The sequence below is a fragment of the Zootoca vivipara genome, chromosome 1, assembly GCF_963506605.1.
Source record: "Zootoca vivipara chromosome 1, rZooViv1.1, whole genome shotgun sequence".
Taxonomy (NCBI): domain Eukaryota; kingdom Metazoa; phylum Chordata; class Lepidosauria; order Squamata; family Lacertidae; genus Zootoca; species Zootoca vivipara.
In genome coordinates, this window is record NC_083276.1 from 34,828,657 (window position 1) to 34,849,522 (window position 20,866).

Genomic DNA, 20,866 nt, shown 5'->3' on the forward strand with positions numbered 1-20,866 from the left:
TTATTAGGGTAATATTCAGTGTTGGTTATATTCAGAGTAGACGCATTGTAACTTATGGACAAGTACATTGATTGCATTGAGTCTCCTAAGTAATATTGGTTATCACACTAACTTTATTTCCTTAAATATTTAAGGAATATCTGGTCATAATTAGCAATATTATGGCAGCAGAAAAAAATCCTTCTTAGTCTTAAGGATTTATTTTAATCATTATGTGGTCACTACTCGAATCTTGGAAGGGATCATTATGTCAGTACCTTATAGCCTAAGACAGGCACCCCCAAACTGCGGCCCTCCAGATGTTTTGGCCTACAACTCCCATGATCCCTAGCTAACAGGACCAGTGGTCAGGGATGATGGGAATTGTAGTCTAAAACATCTGGAGGCCGAAGTTTGGGGATGCCTGGCCTAAGAGGAAGACAAAAAATGCTTCAGTAGATGTTCCAATTGTAAAAAAAACAAAACCCAACCACTTGATTATTATTTAGGAAGAGGATGTTGGTTCTTGAACTGCTACTGTTGCGTTTTCCCTTCATGGCCATAGTCATTTCTGACAAGGTATAATTACAACATCAACAAATGAATGCATAGTATTAGATACAAGCCCTGATGAAGTACTGGAACATTGTGATTGTAACATTTTGCTGGTGTTGTCCTTTTTGGAACTGCTGGGCTTGATGTTACCATCTTGGCATAATCAACCTATGTGTTGTATTCAAAACTCTAACATGATGAATGAAAAGATATAAAGATGATTAAAAGTTAGGGCAGAAAAACATATCAAATTCCTAGGAACCACTATTATTTTTTTAGGCATCAGGCTCCCTCTAACTAAAATCCTTAAATATCAATACTATTTCTATATCCTTGGGTGATCAGGCACTTGGCACTTTTACAGCCCTGGATAAATTATTTTAATAACATGAGCAATAATTGTCAGCAAAATGTTTAATATCTGAGTACAGTGGTACCTCGGGTTACGAACGCGATCCGTTCCGGGTCGCAGTTCGTAACCCGAAAAGTTTGTAACCCGAAAAGGGCCCGAGCTGCCGTTTTGCGCATGCGCAAAGCGCTATTTTCGCGCTTTGCGCATGTGCAAAGGCACGTGGCGCTTCGGCGCATGTGGCGAAAATACTTCCGGGTTTGCGAAGTTCGTAACCCGGGTTGTTCGTAACCTGAGGTGTTCGCAACCCGAGGTACGACTGTACTGTTCCAATGATATTACATCTTTGAGCAGCACACACAAACACTTTTATATACAGTAGTGATATTTTGAAACATGTTTCTAGTTGTTATGGCTGCAATGATAACCTTGAAACTGTTTCAGCAGTGCCTTGTGAAATCTCCCAACACAAGACTAATTCTGTTGGTCAAAGATGACACTTTGCAGCACTTTTTCCATGATCAGCACAAATAAAATAAAGTATACTAAATCATCAGATATAATCTATTGTGCATAGTTTATCCTGACTGCAAGACTTAGGTTACTGTGGTGCACAATTATTTCTGAAGTGTGCATATTTTTTTGCAATAATTATCTGCTCGACAATTTGCTTGACAACATATACTCAGAAATATATTCCGTTCAGTTCAATCGGGCTTTCTCCTGGGAATGTATGTATAGAATTGCAGCATAAGAATGTTGTGATATGGTTGGAAAGCACAATTTAAAATTTAGCTGTACACTTCTTGATGGATTGCTTTTTCTTTTTTTAGGCAAAGACTATAGAAACCTGGGATCTTTGCAGAGTGGAAGATTTTTTGCACTCAAGTTATTCTGACCATATTTTAAGAATATTTTTGGTTACTTTTTAATTTAAGAAAAGGCAGCTCTTTAAAATCATGGCAGATGTGGACCCAGATACATTGCTCGAGTGGCTGCAGATGGGGCAAGGAGATGAAAGAGACATGCAACTAATAGCTCTGGAGCAGTTATGTATGCTGCTTTTGATGTCTGACAATGTAGATCGATGCTTTGAAACGTAAGTAAATTTTTATTTTCATAATTTCATGTAGGCTTACATCTGCTGATCAATTTCATCCACATCATGCTGAAATACTGCTGTTTGAATCTGTTAACTAGTGTTTCTAGGCAGACTTGAGCAATCCATTGACACCAGTAGTGATCATTAAAAGAAGTAAAAAAAAAAAAAGAGCAGCTGTAGCACTATCTGTTTTAACATAAGGTTTGTACTCTTGTTAAAGGCAGTTTCTTCTGGAGGCAGCTGGACTAATTTCCTTCTTGGGAGCTTGCTTACTGCTTTTAGCATGCGTGCAGATCCTTGGGTATAACAAAAACATCTGCATTACAGCTTTTGCTCTACTTCATATGGATCTATTGGGGGGGCGGAAGATAATTTTAATTAAGCGTGTTTCCAAATACGATGACAGAAGCAAGACCATTTTAAAAAGATCAATTTTTCATTTCAAGTTCTTCTATTTCTTTATACTCTGAAATATTTAAGATTAGTGTTCGGTTCAGTTACTGCTAACTTTAAAACTTAGCAGAGGGTTTCAGCTGTGCCTTGACTAAATAACAACTATAAAATGTTGCAGCTGTTAGCAGAAATAGATTTTAGTACTAATCTTAGAAATTATGGGTCACAGTGGACAAGTTTGTAATATAGTGCTTATACCATATCTTAATGTTTTAAAATATAATTCTCTTCTGAGAAGCTGAACTGAAAGTTGATAATTTTTAAGGTCTCTAAATTGTGTCAGTTGCTGTGGGTGACTGGAAACTATTATTAAATAAGATAACCTTTACTTATTGATACATTAGGAAGGAACTGTGGAGATTTAATAAGGTGCCTTTTGTTTTTGAGATTAGTAGGATTTTTTCTTTCCTTCAAGAGCTAGTAAGAGTAGTTGTTATTAGAACAATATTGCTTTAAAAGTTTTTCTTCTGAGCAGTAAACTGCTTTTTATTATGACCTAGAAATTTTTCCCAGTTGTAATGAAATACATCTGCCAAGAGTAAGTAAACCCTTTGTTGTGACCAGAGAGCTTAAGAAACCACAGATTTTAGGGGGGAAATGGTAGCATGAATGCTTGCCTGTTCTTGAGCCCCTATGTCTATTAGTTCTGGAACCACATTTTACCTAAAGTCAAGGAAAATGGAACATCTTTGCCATTTAAAAGTATGTTACTATGACTGAGAGCCTTAAAACCACAAACTTAAAATTAGTGAGATGGACACTGGAGATGCACTCTGGTCCTTAGTGGACTTAACTAGTTTAAATACAACCATTTTGGTATACAGATTAGAAATTTGTTTGTAAAACTGTTGACTTTCAAAAAGCATTTTACAGGTAGTGATAGTCATTTCAGCGATGTTCATTTCAGTCCATCTGTCCTGTTAATATTAGTTGGTAGTGTTAAGTCACCTTTCTGTGACTGTGATTCAGGAAGCCTGATCATTAGTCATCACATTTTTTTCACAGTAACACTTCAGAAAGTTTTAAATACTATATATACTTTGATGCAGTTACCACTGAATTTTAAAATGATTGCTTCTGCCCTATGTTTTTAGCTTTTTATTTTAGCTGCAAGTAAGCAGCCTTGGGTCCCTGTCTGGGAAACCATCAGGATATAAATAATAATAATATCCAGTGTTAGTCATACTTTGAATAGACTTGGTGGGAGAAATTCATTGTAGCTCTATGGCAATTGTTCCATCAGCATAAGCATTTCAGCTACTGTAGTTAGAATGATCCCCCTTCCTCCCCCTCCCCACACTGTTCTGGGGATTCTTTTTTCATGCACCAAGCCAACTTGGGGGAGGGGGGGAAAATCCTTGCACAGACTTCTGTTAGAGGGAGTTGTTAGTTGGATATCACCCTCAGAGTTTTAACCACAGAATTTATAGTTGTGCAGAACCATCTTTATTTAATTACCATAGTAAAATGGTTATGGGTAACATTGGTGCATGGTGTTTCCTGTCTATTTCCTGTTTGTAAATTTCAGAAATCTTTAAATTCCCCTCTGTATTAAAACTAATTGTGACACTGGATTCTTTTGTTAGGTAAATAAGAACTCAAGAGTTTATTTTTTGATTTTTTTTACTTTTTATTCTGTGGGGTAATGTTCTTTATCTAGTATTTGTTTCATAATGTGTATGCGTATTTTCTCTTTGTTTAAAAGTATATTCCTTGCTAAAATGAGCAGCCCTGCTCAGGCATAGAATTCTGTGTGTTCCTAGGCTTGTCCGTGCTTCTATTTATATATATATGTGAACATGCAATTTGCATGTTTACCTACAGAAAAGGAGGGTGGAATCTTTAATCTGGAGACAGTTACACACAATAGGGGTGATTGCACCATGTTAATGCTATTTTACCAGTGTTAATATGCTAGGGCTTTCTTGGAGTAATTGGCAAGAACTAATAAATTTAAAAATAAATGTGTATAATATAGTATTTACTTAGGTTGTATTGTGGACAGTGAGTAAAATGGCTTTGCTATTTGAGGCAACAAATGCGGTGTTACAGAGTAGCAAGATGACTGGCTAGTTGCTGTAAGTTATTACCCAGGTTACCCAGACTCATGTTTCTTGAACAAAACTTTACAGTACTTAAATTCTTCCTATGGCAGCAATGGAAATGGACATAATGGAGAGTTGGCATATGTGGAGAGGGACAGGCTCTAGGGTTTCAGTAGGGCTGCAGGTAGAATAAATATTTAATTTATGCAATTTCTAAACTTTCAGGTTCATCCAGGTTGACTCAAACCTTCAGTGGTTTAGGGCCACTTTGCATGATTTTATGCAGTAAGCCACTTAATACTTACTGCCTCTTCCAGGCAAATTGGTTTCATTGTGTCTCCAGGCATCTTCAAAACATTCTGGGTGATGGCTTGTGCCAGCTCATGTGTGGGCTGTTCCGAATGGTGGGCAGGCACATACAAAACTCCGGAGAAGCCACCCTATAGAGGAAGTACAAGATAGTTCCATAGAAGATACAGTGGTGCCTCGCTAGACGAATTTAATTTGTTCCACGGGTCTTTTCTTATAATGAAAAATTTGTCTAGCAAATCACATAGGAATGCATGGAATTTTTTTTGAATTTCTTTTTTGCCCATAGGAACGCATTAATTGAATTTCAATGCATTGCTATGGGAAACCGCGATTCGCTAGACGAATTTTTCGTAAAACGAATTCGTCTAGCGAGGCAACCTCCGCTGGAAAAATCCTTTCGTTAAGCGGAAATTTCGTTAAGCAGGGCATTCATTAAGCGAGGCACCACTGTATATTGTATGAAACAGCCTTTAGAAAGGTAGAATGGTGATTATAGTGAAACATATTGCTGATTAATTTCATATTTTTTCTCAATATTATGCCTCTTTTCTTATCACAGTGGTAATTTGGGTGATTATTTTGTACCTATTTGAATTGGAGTATGTGCAAGAAACTTGGTTCACTTATCTTGCTGCCATTTCATCACAAAATTTAAAGGCATTTAGCTCCTTAACTTATTTGATCTTTTCCAAGTTTTTTTGCTTTAGGCAAAGCAATTTTCTGTGCACAATCATTATTGTGGAATGAAAACTCAGAACTGAGTAGACAAATCAGATTATGGAGTGAACATACAGAATAACACAATCATGCACTTCATGTGGGAAAACTGCCTTATACTGAGCTTTCCATTCACGTAGGACTTTTACATATTTTTCTTAGCCTGTGCTTCATTTTAAATTCATTTTAATTTTGGGGATGCAAAGTTCTTTTTTAAAACAACAACAACCAATTGTATAGTTTTACTCTTTAATGGGTTTATGGTTTCCACTGTAGTTCAACTTTTTAAAAACTTACTTATTGTAACTCACCTAGAGAACTTTGTTAAGTGGAGCCAGACAATGTCATAATAAATACCAGAAAGTGCTGAGGATGAACCTTCTGCATTCAAAGCATGTACTCTACTGTTCAGCTGTGGTACTCCCCCAATATTTAGTGCATGACAATATCCAACATATTTTTATATATATACTTGATCTTGAACCCATTATTAAAGCTAGGCAAGGAAGAGAACTGACCATTAGCCTCATTAAGGCAAGCCTTCATGTACTCAGATTTATCAAATTAATATGTCATATGTATAAGGAGGCATTAATTTAACACAGGCATCCCCAGACTTCGGCCCTCCAGATGTTTTGGACTACAATTCCCATCATCCCTGACCACTGGTCCTCTTAGCTAGGGATCATGGGAGTTGTAGGCCAAAACATCTGGAGGGCCGCAGTTTGGGGATGCCTGATTTAACAGTAACCAGACAAAAGAATTGAAATCTGTCAAAATATGTTTCAGATGTGCAGAGTAGTCTCATTTGTCTTTTGCTTGTACTGTTGTGGTTTTGTTACCTTGAATTACTGGATTTTGGCTTTTAATTGAGGTTTACTATGTAGCTGGGTGGGTGGCGCAGTGGGTTAAAGCACAGAGCCTTGGGTTTGCTGATCAGAAGGTCGGCAGTTCGAATCCCCGCGACGGGGTGAGCTCCCATTGCTCGGTCCCAGCTCCTGCCAAACCTAGCAGTTTGAAAGCACGTCCCTTTACCTTTACTATGTAACTGAAATTAAAGCATAGGTCCTCTGTAAGTTCAGAAAAACATACACAAAAATATTTTCACATACAGGCTTTTAACTAGTTTAGATTTCCTTTTCCATTCCAGATATACCATAGATGGTGTGCTTATAACCAGAATATATGTCTACAGTTGTGGATATTGGTTTGGATCCAAAGTTGTTTGTGTGAGTCGAAGGCAGTTATGCACATGCAGGAAGGTTCCCCCAATTGTTAGCAGTTCTGTTTTCATTTTGTAGTACCCTGTGCTACTAGTATCTTACAGAGGGTCAGCCAACTATTAGGAACATTTTTTATTTTTTTTGCAGAGGGAGACTCAGACAGTGGGCAAGTGTTCTGTTCATGAAACTGAAATTAGTATTCAAGCCCATATCTGTGACCCCAGAACAGTTTGTAATCGTTTTATTTGGTCTAGATGTTAAATCTAGACAGTGGCTTATAGAATCTTTCATAGAATTGTAGAGTTGGAAGGGACCCTGAGACCCCATGCCATGGCGAAGATCACAGAAATGTATATGGAAATGTGTATGCTAGTGATGAGTAATCTGTCTCTTCTTGCAGATGTCCCCCTCGTACCTTTTTGCCAGCACTGTGTAAAATATTCCTTGATGAAAGTGCTCCTGACAATGTATTGGAGGTAACAGCTCGTGCTATAACTTATTATTTGGATGTATCAGCGGAATGCACTCGTCGGATTGTGGGAGTGGATGGTGCTATCAAAGCACTTTGTAATCGTTTAGTAGTTGTTGAGCTTAACAACAGAACCAGCAGAGACTTGGCTGAGCAGTGTGTAAAGGTATGGTGTATTAATTTTCCTTCATTACAGAAAATAAAACTTCGTGATAAGAAAATGTTTTTATAAAAGTTTTCTACTTACAAGATCAGGACATAATTGCTTTAAATTTTGATATCTTAAGCAAAACAATAAAACTTCTTCAAAAATATACCCTTATCCCAAACAGTCTCAAGTAGGTGCCTTAGTGGACAAATTGTCTTGAAAAGTGGGAAATCGAATTGTACTTCCACAATTGCTATTAACATTATTTTTAAAAACCTGCGAGAGATCCTGTTTGCGGATCTTCTGTAACGTATCTTGCTTTGTGCATAGACATTTTAACCTTGAGACTGCTAAAGCCATAGCCTGTTAAAACTCTCATGTCTTATCCAGTTACCTTAGGGTTCTGTAACTTCCAGACACAAACTGCTTCTGATGTTCTAATGTCAGATATGCATAACACTTTTTTAAACTGTGGCCCTGTTCAGTTGTTATAAAACTGTAAACGTGTAGGAGGTGGGTGCCTGTGTGCTCCAGCTCCAGCTCCGCCCCACCACCCCACTTGCCAAGTTGAGCTTCAGGGTCTGAAAAGAGCTTGTACATGTGTCAGCACAGGGCTCCTGATCATGGATTCATGCATGCTTGCAAACTCCCTTCAGATCTTGCTGCTCAACAGGGTAATGTTGGGGTGGAGGGGCAGGGCCAGCATACACATCCCCCTATCTGTTACATGTTTATAGCTTTTTTGACACCATATGAGGTTTAATGCATTTATACTGATGATTTTGATCAATAATATTTTTAAATAAAAAGTGAATAAGCATTGGGGAAATTGAATTGGAAAGAATACCTGCTTTGTTGTATGATTGTCTGTGTAATTTTTCATTCTAGGTGTTGGAACTCATCTGTACCCGTGAATCAGGCGCCGTGTTTGAAGCAGGGGGGTTGAACTGTGTGTTGACATTTATTCGTGACAGTGGGCACCTAGTTCATAAAGATACGTTGCATTCTGCTATGGCTGTAGTATCCAGACTCTGTGGAAAAATGGAACCTCAGGATTCCTCATTAGAGATTTGTGTTGAATCCCTCTCGAGTCTGTTAAAACATGAAGACCATCAGGTAAACAGTTTAGAATATGTAGTTGAAAGCACTGTAAATAGGTTACTCCAGAACTGAGAGCTGTATAACAAATATTACAATGAATTTAGTTCATATTGCCAGCACTGGCTAGTGCAAGTAAACAGTTGTATGGTAGTAGGATGTATGGTAGTAGGATTAATTTCAAGTAGCATGAAATCCTTGGCTCTAATGTAACATTTAATTTTTATTCCTATGGGGAATTAGAGGGATAGCAGTTGGCTTTTCTTATGGAAATGTGAAGGAAAAAAATGTTATTTTTTACATGTGGAAGTTATATTTTACTCATGGTGATCGGTAAACAGTGATCTGTTTATATTTGTGCTTTAATTTAATTTCACATAGAGTGAAATTAAAGCCAAAGAGTTTCCTCCATAATTGCAAACTTTTGCACAAATGAAAGCTTTGGGACTGCCGTAGAACCTGCCTAATTTTTATGCAAACTCTTGCACAAGCTTTTGTGGAAGTATTTATGGAAAAGCGCTAGCTGCTATTTAAGCTTAAGATAGTGCACATGATATTTCCTCAGCATTTTATCTTCACATAAATCTTGGGAGGCAGAAGAGAAAGTGATGTCAAAGGTCGCCAGTGAGCTTTGTGGTTGAATGCAGATTTAAAACTGGGTCTCCTGGGTCTTAGTCTGATACTTTTAAACACTATACCACTGTAATGAGGATATGTGGTATTCTTTCTTAGGTGCAGGGATTTGTGCTGGAACAGTTGTGTGGATGCTGCTTGGGTCAGAGATTATTCATCCCACACATATCTGAAATGTAATGCTCTGTCTCATTTCCCCAATTACAATCCCTATGCAGAACTTGAATTAGAAAATTACTGTTGTCATAAAAGAAATCATGCATAGCTAAGAAAGTAAAGAAGCTGTGGATTGATATGAAACAGTGTTCTTGTATAATTTACTGAATGTCAATATTGATGCTTTTACTTTAAATTTGCTGCCTTTCAAATCTTGGTCTGTGTGATACTTTTTAATTATATAATGACTTGTTCCCTCAGGTTTCAGATGGTGCACTGCGTTGTTTTGCTTCGTTGGCTGACCGATTTACACGCCGTGGAGTTGATCCAGCGCCATTAGCCAAACATGGACTAACTGAGGAGCTATTATCTCGAATGGCTGCAGCAGGTGGCACAGCTTCAGGACCATCTTCAGCATGTAAACCTGGCCGGAGTAGCACAGGAGCACCATCTGCATCTGCAGATTCCAAATTAAGTAACCAGGTGTCAACTATTGTAAGCCTGTTATCAACACTCTGCAGAGGATCTCCAGTAGTAACACATGTAAGAATTTCTTTGTTAAATATCTAATTAAAACTTAACCTTTACTTCTTGGAAGATATTATATGTTCATTGTTTCTTTAATTTTCTGTCATCATCATAAATAAGAATAAATTTGTGAAGACCTTCATTTATTTCACATTCTAAAACCCTTAAAATGTTAATTGTTACTGCTACACTTGAACTTTGCTTATACTCCCTTCCTCAGCTCCTTTGGGATGAAGGATGGAATGTAAATTGAAATAATAATAATTAATAATAATAATTTAGCTTTTTTAAATATGGAGATGCAATCCCTTTCTCGTTGGATTTTCTAAAGTCCTGTATATTTTTATTGTTCAGACTTTTAATTATTTCCAGGATCTCCTAAGATCTGAGCTTCCAGATTCTATAGAGAGTGCATTGCAGGGTGATGAAAGATGTGTACTTGATACCATGCGTTTGGTAGATCTCCTTTTGGTGCTACTGTTTGAAGGACGGAAAGCCTTGCCAAAGTCTAGTGCTGGATCTACAGGCAGAATCCCAGGATTGCGTAGACTTGATAGTACTGGAGACCGTTCCCATCGGCAGCTGATAGATTGCATCCGCAGCAAAGATACCGATGCCCTTATAGATGCTATTGACACAGGTGGTAAGCAAATGACCTTTATTTGACATTGTAATTTCTAGTTTGCTTCTTAATGTTTATCTCTGTAATGTATGGGCTCTAAGAATAATATTTTTGTTGAAAATGATTCTTAGCTTGTTTGATATGCAGGGTAGAATACCGAGACTTAATGTTTTGTTTTCATTTATATCATTGCAAACATATAATGACTTTCTTTTCCACTCCTCTAGCTTTTGAAGCAAATTTTATGGATGATGTAGGACAAACTCTCTTAAACTGGTCCTCTGCTTTTGGAACTCAGGAAATGGTAAACAAGGAAAAGAAACATTATTTTGATTTTCTGCATAAAGTAAATTGTACAAGTAAAAATAAACTGTTGCTCATCTGTAAACAGGTTGAATTTCTCTGTGAACGAGGTGCTGATGTTAATAGGGGTCAACGGTCATCATCCTTACATTATGCAGCATGTTTTGGAAGACCTCAGGTAGCAAAGGTGATTTTTAAATATTTATCTTTTCTATCATAACAAATCATTCCATCTCTTATCAACATTTAAACCAGCTGAAGTATGTATTTTTAAAAAGTGTCCTTTCCCTTAATACTTCATGTTTGGCATATGTGATTCTTATTTTTTGGAAACACTTTTATTTAGTGTTCGTGGGACGCGGGTGGCGCTGTGGTCTAAAGCACTGAGCCTAGGGCTTGCCGATCAGAAGGTTGGCGGTTTGAATCCCCGCGACAGGGTGAGCTCCTGTTGTTCGGTCCCAGGTCCTGCCCACCTAGCAGTTCGAAAGCACGTCAAAGTGCAAGTAGATAAATAGGTACTGCTCCAGTGGAAAGGTCAACGGCGTTTCCGTGTGCTGCTCTGGTTCGCCAGAAGCGGCTTAGTCATGCTGGCCATATGACCTGGAAGCTGTCTGCAGACAAATGCCGGCTCCCTCTGCCTATAGAGCGAGGTGAGCACCGCAACTCCAGAGTCGTCTGTGACTGGACCTAATGGTCAGGGGTACCTTTACCTTTATGTTTGTGCCCCTGGCAAATATGAAAGTTGTACAAAACTGTTCACAAAAACATAATGTAACATATCTCACCATCTCAATCGCTGCCTTCAGACAACCCTCAATGATCTGGATTATTTTGAGCAAGAGCAGTGTGTATGTCCTCCTTCCTTCTGTAAAACATACCGTAATTCTTTAGTGTTTGAAACAAAAACCAATTTACTATGCTGTCTGAACCAGCAAATTAGTAGGAGTGCTTACTCCAAACTAGAATCAATTCTGGTTTGGAGCAATAATTCAAACTGTAGCTAGCTGGTTTAGATATCATGACATATTGTGGTTTGATTCTAATAGTAAGTAAGGGGTGGTGCCCTTTAGGAGAGGGAGGAAGTCATTAATTTGTTCTGTGCATAGTCAGAGGAACCTAAATTGTACCATTGACATATTGAGTAGCTTTTTTATTCCAGTAATTCTGTTAATAATAACTTGCTTTTAGACTCTCTTGCGACATGGTGCCAATCCAGATTTGAGAGATGAAGATGGAAAGACTCCTTTGGACAAGGCTCGTGAAAGAGGGCACAGTGAAGTAGTGGCTATTCTTCAATCTCCAGGTTAGTGTAAAAAGATTCCAGGCACTTTTTGTCAAAGTAAAGCAATGGTTAAATTTAAGTTGAATTTAATAAGGTAGAATTCAATCCATGCCATAAGATAGCAAATTTTAAAAAAATCATTATACTGCTGAAATATTAACAGTTTGATTATTTATTACCAGTTTTTCTTGAAATAAACGGACTGCATTCAGTCATAAGCTCACTGTTGTTGCCCTGTTTCAAAACAAATGGAACTAGTATAAGAGATTGTTTTTTCATGTAGTTATGACAGCCACACGTCCAGAAAAAATGCCATAATAGTCTGTGGCATAATATTGCGGTGGGGGTTAAGGCAGAAGAGTAACAACAGCCTGACATGGCAGTGTCTTGTTTCACTTCTTTCTGAAGCTTCACATGCAGCTATCAACTATATGAGCAGGCTGTATAAGCAGGCCAACTGAAATCCTGCTGTAGGAGCAAGCAGACAAAAACAAAACAATTTTAGGTATTCACCCCTCAAACACTGCCCCCCCATCAGTTAGCATTCCATGCCCACTGTTTTTTGTGCAGTCCTCATTGGGCTGTTTTTGAGGGTTTTCCACCTCAGGGATTTAAGGTAGTGGATGAGGAGAATGGGTTGGGTTACAACCCTCTTCACATGACAGAGGCAGGAGGGCAAGGGTTTTTCTTTAAGATTCTTTGTACTTCTGTAAAACCTGGGGTTCCTCCAGAGTCTGCCAATACCTCTGTCTTTGCATAGACACTCTTTTTCGGCTATATAAGCATGTGCACTCTTCCCCAAAGATAGGGAACAGAATATAAGATGTAGAGCCTAACACTAGACAAATCTATAGTAGCCTATTGTGGAGATTCTTATCCTAGTCTGTGTCTGCATTGGAAATTGTTTATATATGGTTTCTTTAAAACAATTTTAAAACTCATAACAGTGTTAATAGTGGTCTATAATTATAGGTGACTGGATGTGTCCAGTTAACAAAGGTGATGAAAAGAAAAAGAAAGATGCAAACAAAGATGAAGAAGAAACAAATGAGCCCAGAGGTGATCCAGAAATGGCACCAATATATTTGAAAAGACTGCTGCCTGTGTTTGCTCAAACTTTTCAACAAACTATGCTGCCTTCAATAAGGTACAAAGGGGAAAGGGCTGTGTGTACATGTGGAGATTCACATGCTATATTGTGTGGCTAGGATACTTTCAAGGCTCTAGATTTTCAAGAATGACAAAGCCAAAAGCAAAGCAAAATCTAGATGATTTATATATGGTGGTATGTTGAATGGTATTGGTAAAATGCAAATTAGCAATGACCCAACTCCAAGTCCGGTTTGTAGCTTGGCCAGAGTCAGAATATTTTGTTACCTGATGATAGCAATAGACACAGCAAGTAAACTGGGTAGCAGTTCAATGCATTTACCAATGTGTTGTGCTCTTCTAAGTATGTATGTTTCCTGTTTCATTCTTTAAAATATTATTTCTCTCTCTTTCTAAAAGGAAAGCAAGTCTTGCTCTCATTAGAAAAATGATTCATTTTTGTTCTGAAGCTCTTCTAAAAGAGGTTTGTGATTCTGATGCTGGGCATAATTTGCCTACTGTTCTGGTAGAGATCACGGCTACTGTTCTAGATCAAGAGGTAATTGTTATCTTTCTATTTCTTTACTTTTCTAATGGCATCAGTTTAGTTTGTATGTGTGGTGGAGCACTGAAATGCTTAGTCCAGGAAGCTACTGGAAGTTTAAGAACAATTAGACATGCCTCTGAATAGATTAGATTAAGTGGATTCAATCTCAGAAGCAAAGAAATTGATTGTGGTGCTTCCTATAGAAATATCCAATTGGAATTGGGATTGATTGTGATTCCATGTTGGGTGTACAGTAGGTTTGTTAAATGTGTGAAATGGCTCTACATTTCTTGTTTTAGGAAGGATTACTTCTCAAATTAGATTTAACACTTTCCTGCAGTTGTATGGGCATGAGTGATTGACTCTGTTGGGAGTGGTGGGTGTTAATTATGTAATAAATGTTTAACTGTACATCAGATATTAAGTGAGTTACTGTACATCACCATTATTTTTACTTCTGTGTAACCTTTACAGGATGACGATGATGGCCACTTGCTAGCATTACAGATCATAAGAGATCTGGTTGATAAAGGAGGTGACCTGTTCTTGGATCAGCTCGCTAGGCTTGGTGTAATAAGTAAAGTCTCAACTTTGGCAGGACCATCCTCTGATGATGAGAATGAAGAAGAATCTAAACCAGAGAAAGTAAGCACACAATATTTGAATGCATATATGTCCCGAGTGCTGTCTGATATGCCTTGAGTGAATGAATATCAGTGAAAAGTACATTAAATTCTAGTAATGGGTTGCTGGACCTAATGTGTTAACACTCATTTAAGAAACTTTTTTGGTGCTGCAGTCTGTTGCCTTCTGCTTGGATAGGAGAGAAAAGGGCAAACTTGTCTGTGTCTCTAGCATGCTTTTAAGATACCAGTTTTTAAGCGTCTTTCAGTACATTGTATGCAGACACTGTGTGCTGAAATTCTAAGTGTTTATGCAAGAATGTAGCCTGCAGGTATACTGGTTGTGTTTTACAATTTCTTGTGGATCCCTTGAGGAATTCCACAACCAATGAATTTAAACTATCTTGTTTTACAGGAAGACGAACCTCAAGAAGATGCTAAAGAGTTGCAGCAGGGTAAACCCTATCACTGGAGAGACTGGTCAATCATTAGGGGAAGAGACTGCTTGTATATTTGGAGTGATTCTGCAGCTTTGGAGCTATCAAATGGTAGCAATGGCTGGTTCAGATTTATCTTGGATGGGAAGCTAGCTACAATGTATTCCAGTGGCAGCCCTGAAGGAGGATCTGATAGTTCAGGTACAATGTTGTTCTCAACTAGTAATACTTTAAAGATATCATAAGAATCTTACATTTTATATATTTGATTTTGAGACATTCTTTTTTTACAGGAATTGGCTCACTAAATAGTAAAGGATGTAAACAGGTGGAAGGTGGTCAGTTTATTGTGATGCTTTTGTCAACTAGCATGTGACAGCAACTTACTTCTTTGTAACTGTGTTCAGTGAACATCTTAGCTTCATTCTGTCTTCATTTCTTTCCATGCATACTAATATTAGTCAAACAGTAATTAAAAGGCAATATTTAGTGGTAATCCACTGAATTTCAGGTAAAGCAAGTTGGAATGATGATGACGTGGCTTGCAACTTGCTAGCAGAATGAAATTGCATGTGTGTGAAAAGTGGTGCAAAGTTTCTCATCAGGTGGATCAGAACTGAGAAACTGAAAGACATTGAGCTAGAAGTTTCACATTGTACTTAAACTATCTGTAGCTCTTAAACATAGTTGATATTGCTTGCTGCCCCCTTTTCACTGCCAAGTGTGCAGTGAATTGTAAGATTGCTTTATTTATTGAATAATTGCTGTAATAGATCTTCTGATTCAAATTCTCAGGAAATTGCTTTATTCCAGTAGTATGAGGCTACAGGCTGGTTCTGATGCTTCGGTCAAAGCTTTTCTGTTCAGTTCTTAAACTCTACTTATTCATAATATAGCTTTTTAATTATCTCATGCTGATTTTAACAGTTTAGATTTGGAGTGATAGAATTTAAGGCTATAGCAACAGGAGGCTATAGCAACATAACTTGGCAGTATAATTTTCAGCTAATTTCCTGATCTGCAGGGATCATGTAAATGCAAAGCCAGCTATCTCTGCTTTCTTATTCACTTTTTGACACCTTATCAGTTGTGATGGATATTTCATTTATAATGGACACCTGTTTATAATGCTGGGCTATAGAGACCTGATAAAGTAGTAGACTGGCAATATGGGTTTCTGAGATTTGGGCCTAAGGACAATGGAATGGGAGCCAGAGATGAGAGCGAACCAGACTAGCTGACCATTTGCCCATGCAAATCCCATATCTACTGCAAGGGTTTGATAGTCCTATCAGGTCAGGCATTCAGCTGGCTGCTTAGGGAGGGGGCTCAGAACTTAAAAAGAGTTCCTAACCTCTTTCCCCTGGAACTTTTTTTTTTGTCACACTGCATGGCTTAACACAAGGGACAGTAGAACTCTGATTTGAAGGTTCCCAGTTGCTTGTGACAAAAAAACTTGTAGTCGGAGATTATATCATTCTTGTGAATATCTTAGGTGATGAGTTACTTGTCAGTCTACAAAAGAAAGCAGGCAGCCAAAAAATAAAGGAGTAGGTTATACATATTTGGGAGACTGCCCTGGTACACAGAAGTATAGAAGCTTGTAAAGGTCAATCCCCTCTACCTGCTCAGAAAAATACTGTGAACTTCCAGGATGGAGAGCATTGAGTGAGAGTGGGGAACTACAGTAAGCAATCTAATTGTCTGGAGAGGGAACATATGAGTTAACATTGAATACCTAAGATTGTTCTTGTTAGATTTTTGTGAGGGATGGGGGATGACAAGCTGTGATGGCATTACATATGTGATTTTGCATTTCTGCATAGTACCATTGTTATAATGGAAACCTCAGCAGCTGTGTATAGTCATTGTGCATATGAAAGCACAACTAGAAATAAGCAGAGCTTCCATGAAAGTCTAACTGGTTCTTGAGGTGATGGTATGAGGCCATATGAACCAGCCCTAAATGTCTACTCAAGGTACTTTGGGCATGACCATAGAGCAAAACTCAACTTTATTATCTGTCAGTAGTGTCTGCCCAATCAACATGGGTAATGTGTATTTTATCATTTAGACATTGTAATGAATTTTATTTTCAGAGAAAGATAAATTAAAAATGTAGTAGTAAATACATAAACATGTATTTATATGTTACGCAGTTATGTACAACACACAACACTGACATTTTTTGCTATTAAAGCAGTTAATTACAGTTCCCAGCATTCCATACTACAACTCTGCACTTGGTTTTCTTTTCCTATTAAATCAATTCTTTTTTCTTTAGTTCCAAAATTTGGATGCTTTCCTTCTCCATCAAATCTGAGGTTTTTTCTAGATGCATTCCTTTTAGTAGAAATTGATTTTAACAACTTGCTCAGTTTATTCAGTTTGTTTATATTTAATCATTATGTAATATAATGATTTCCAAAACATAAAAGTTTCACCATTGGCCAGTATAGACATTTTCTGTTGTCCTATATTGTGATATCGGAGGCCGGTGAGAAATATCTATCCTGAGAACTTGAATCTACAACATAAATTTGCATTGAATGCCCACCCATCTTGCTTCATGGAACCAAACTATTACTTTCTGAGAGTTAAAAGTCAAATACTAGTTAGCCTTTACTTCTTTTTGTGTTTTTTTTTAACAGAAAGTCGAAGTGAATTTTTAGAGAAGTTACAGAGAGCCCGAAGCCAGGTAAAACCATCCACAACAAGCCAGCCAATTTTATCTGTCCCAGGCCCAGCTAAACTCACAGTGGGGAATTGGTCTCTTACGTGTCTAAAGGAAGGAGAAATTGCTATTCACAATTCAGATGGTCAGCAAGCTACAATATTAAAAGAAGATCTTCCAGGTTTTGTTTTTGAGTCCAACAGAGGAACTAAACATTCATTTGCTGCTGAAACCTCTTTAGGTGAGTACGTAGCTATGTGTAATAATAAGGTAATTGCACATATATATCTACAGTGGCTTGGGTCAGAAATTACATTCTTGTTTCAATAAATCTGGTTTGAAGGGAACACTTAAGCCATAATTTCCTGGTTTGGATCCCCTGACCATATGGCCAATACTATCGAATTTGCAGCTCCAGGAAGTAACGATGGCGTCCAACTAGAATGGTTTTAAAAGAGAATTGTACTTATGGCTCCAAATCCAGATTACCTCTGTAAAGAGGGAATTCCATAACTCAGGGGTTTCCAGAGAGAATGCCTTCTTCAGGGTCACACAGACCCAATCTCTGAGTGTGATGGAACAACCAAGAAGGCCCTCTCTGCTGATCTTAAAACAGGAGAGGGGTTGTAGGCAAGGAGGCAGTCTTTCAGTTATTTGGGGGCCTAAGTCGTATAGGGCTGTAAACAGTAGTGTGAGCACCTTGTATTGAGCACAGAAATGAACTGGCAATATAATATCCTGCCATCTGGATATTTTGCAGGATCAGAATTTGTGACTGGTTGGACTGGCAAAAGGGGAAGAAAGGCAAAATCAAAGTCGGAAAAAACCAAACAAAAGGTTAGTATGTTTGTTTTTAAAACATTTTAATGGAGAATTTGGATTTCAGTTTGTTACTTTCTGTATTGCTTCTTGTACATGCTAGCTGCTGGCTTGAGGTGGTTTAGATACTTAGCCTATCTATGTTTAAAAAGCATATGCATTAATTCTCACTTCTGTGATGAAATAAGTTAAAGGATTTGTTAGAGCAGTGGTGAGGAACTTTGAGCCCAGTTAGGTTCTCCAGACCTCCCCTTCGGCCAAGCCTACTTTCCCTACACCTGCAGAGCAGATTTTGAGGCAGATGGGGGAGTTTTTTTGTGTGAGTAGTACTGCAGTCATGCAGCATTGGATAAAAACTTGTATTTCCACTTGCATCAATATTTAGAGTGACTCACGTGAAATCTAAAGTCCATTCAAAAATGCATTAATACATCAGTATTAATTGAGGTCAGCCAATTGAGGTCAGCCCCCTACTCGGCAGGGGGTTGGACTGGATGGCCCTTGTGGTCTCTTCCAACTCTATGATTCTATGATTCCAAGAATTATAGTTCTCCAAAGACCTTTGTTTCCAACCCCCCCAAAAAAGAAAGATTTCCAGAGATGTATTGTACCCCTCTGCTGATGAGAGGCTCTTTCATCCAGTAGAATTTTCCATTAGTGAGGGAAAGTGAGGGGGAGAGGAAGTTATTTCCCTCTCCTCCTGCAGCCTACCTCCCTGCACTCTGCCATCAGATCAACAGGGCAGGGGGACCCTTTGGAACAGTGTGGTGGTGGTGGTGGTGGTGGTGGTGGCAGCAAGGGACTGCAAGAGAAAGGGGGTATTTGTGGGGGGAAATCACCTCCCCCTCCCTTTAAACTCCCACAAACCTCTACTGAATTAGAGAGCCCTCTGTTATTGGGAGGGACACAGCTGACTGCATCTCCCAGTGAATGAAGGTGCCTTTCAGACATCCTTGGGAAGATTGGGGTCAGGGAGACAACATGGGGGGGGGGAGTGTGTTTTAGAAACTCTTGACTAAGTTATCACCTGGAGCAGGACTTCAGCAGATGACTTGAACAGATGGATAAAGTTAATTTGGAAGTCCTTCAAGCAGATTGTTTATGACTTAATGGTATGGTACAAAGGTAACATTTTGGATTGGGTCTGAAAATAAGTTGGAGTAATGCTCTTCTTAAAAACATATCAAATCTGTAGCCATAACATTAAGCAGACAGCCTTGAGCAAAGTTCCCAAGGGACTTGTTTAACAAACCAAGATTAACGGTGTTATTAGGAGAAGTGTAACCGATGTCCAGACTTGTGGGTGCGGGGAATAGTTCAATGCTAGAGCCCATGTTTTGTACATAAAGGTTTCCAGATTCCATCTTTGGCAGCTCCATTTACAAAAGCATTTCAAATGGTAAAGCCGAAAACAGCCTTGGCTATCAGTGTAGACAAAATCATACAAAGCATTCTGACTCAGCTGTAAGTTTCTTATGTACTGTCATTCCAAGTGAAGCTGATCCAGGGTTGGCATTCATAAATGTCAAGAAAATATTTCATTTGGTTTGAAATTTGTAAATTAATCCTGATTTCTTAAATGATGCTCAGGTACGAACTATGGCAAGAGACTTGTATGATGACCATTTCAAAGCTGTTGAAAGTATGCCTAGAGGTGTAGTTGTAACACTGAGGAACATAGCAACTCAATTAGAATCTTCATGGGAGCTCCATACAAATAGGCAGGTAAGTATCATTGAGTAAATTGAAATGGTTAGCGTAATTTGCTGCTGCTGTTAATGTTGACTTGATTCAGACATAAAAATTAATCCATCTGTCTTCAAGTCTGATGGTATTGGCAGATTCTCAAAGTGAGTTTAGAAGTATTTCTAGATTACTTTTAACTTGGGCTGTTGATAGCTGCCCATAATACTAAGCCCAGGTCGAAGTGGACCACAGGAATTTGCATATTAAATAGGGTGAGTGGCAGATAACAGCAGCCTAATCTGGAAATGGTAGTTTTAAGTCTGCACCATGCTATGTGAAGTGTACTACTTACTGTCTGTATGCAGTACTTTTTTGTGAAGTTCTTGTTTCTGCAGTTAGACTACTGTTGTGTAATACCATAAAGTGAATGGAGCCACTATTATCTGATTTTCTTTTTCAGTTTATTGAGGGAGAAAACACTTGGCGAGATTTAATGAAGACTGCTCTGGAAAACTTAATTGTCCTTCTGAAGGATGAAAATACTATATCACCATATGAAATGTGCAGCAGTGGCTTGGTGCAGGCTCTTCTTACTGTTTTGAATAATGTAAGTTTTATTGCAGAATGAGTGGGAGCCAAGGAGCCAAGTCTTTATTCACAGCCATGAAGCTAAGTGGCTGATCTTAGACCAGTCAGCTTCATCTTTCAGCCTAACAGCATAACTCGTAGGGTTGGGATGAAGGAAGGATAACTGTGTATGTCACCTGAGCTTGGGGGGGGGGCAGGTGGAGAGTGCAGTGAAATTTTCTTAAGGAATATCTACAGTGTAGTCTGTTAGCTTGAAAAATGCTTTCACTTAAACCTAGCCTTAAAAAACAACAACGGGGGGTCAAGAGACATGAAGCTCTGTTGGCACCAGCACTGTTATCCTAGTGCTGCTCTAGTGGTCTAACCATGCTTTTGGCAGACAGTGCTGCTCATAAAACAAAGAATTTTCAGAGGGAAGATGCAGCCTGG

The 20,866-nt window shown here is 38.4% G+C and overlaps 1 protein-coding gene across 9 annotated transcripts in view; it reads left to right on the forward strand.

Annotated features, from left to right (window-relative positions):
- HECTD1 (HECT domain E3 ubiquitin protein ligase 1) overlaps positions 1 to 20,866 on the forward strand; it is a 63,708-nt gene that overhangs the window by 11,346 nt on the left and 31,496 nt on the right. For 6 of the 9 annotated variants that reach the window (XM_035109990.2, XM_060273066.1, XM_060273062.1 and 3 more), the window contains exons 2-17: positions 1,717 to 1,982; positions 7,136 to 7,370; positions 8,241 to 8,468; positions 9,501 to 9,782; positions 10,122 to 10,410; positions 10,617 to 10,693; positions 10,781 to 10,879; positions 11,881 to 11,995; positions 12,947 to 13,121; positions 13,484 to 13,622; positions 14,085 to 14,255; positions 14,649 to 14,871; positions 17,322 to 17,585; positions 18,105 to 18,181; positions 19,754 to 19,888; positions 20,310 to 20,456. In XM_035109990.2, coding sequence (XP_034965881.2) covers positions 1,843 to 1,982; positions 7,136 to 7,370; positions 8,241 to 8,468; positions 9,501 to 9,782; positions 10,122 to 10,410; positions 10,617 to 10,693; positions 10,781 to 10,879; positions 11,881 to 11,995; positions 12,947 to 13,121; positions 13,484 to 13,622; positions 14,085 to 14,255; positions 14,649 to 14,871; positions 17,322 to 17,585; positions 18,105 to 18,181; positions 19,754 to 19,888; positions 20,310 to 20,456 — 2,796 coding nt within the window. In that variant the 5' untranslated portion in view covers positions 1,717 to 1,842. The remainder of the gene's footprint in view (positions 1 to 1,716; positions 1,983 to 7,135; positions 7,371 to 8,240; positions 8,469 to 9,500; positions 9,783 to 10,121; positions 10,411 to 10,616; positions 10,694 to 10,780; positions 10,880 to 11,880; positions 11,996 to 12,946; positions 13,122 to 13,483; positions 13,623 to 14,084; positions 14,256 to 14,648; positions 14,872 to 17,321; positions 17,586 to 18,104; positions 18,182 to 19,753; positions 19,889 to 20,309; positions 20,457 to 20,866) is intronic. The other 3 variants (XM_060273069.1, XM_060273082.1, XM_060273068.1) reach the window with 2 other exon arrangements.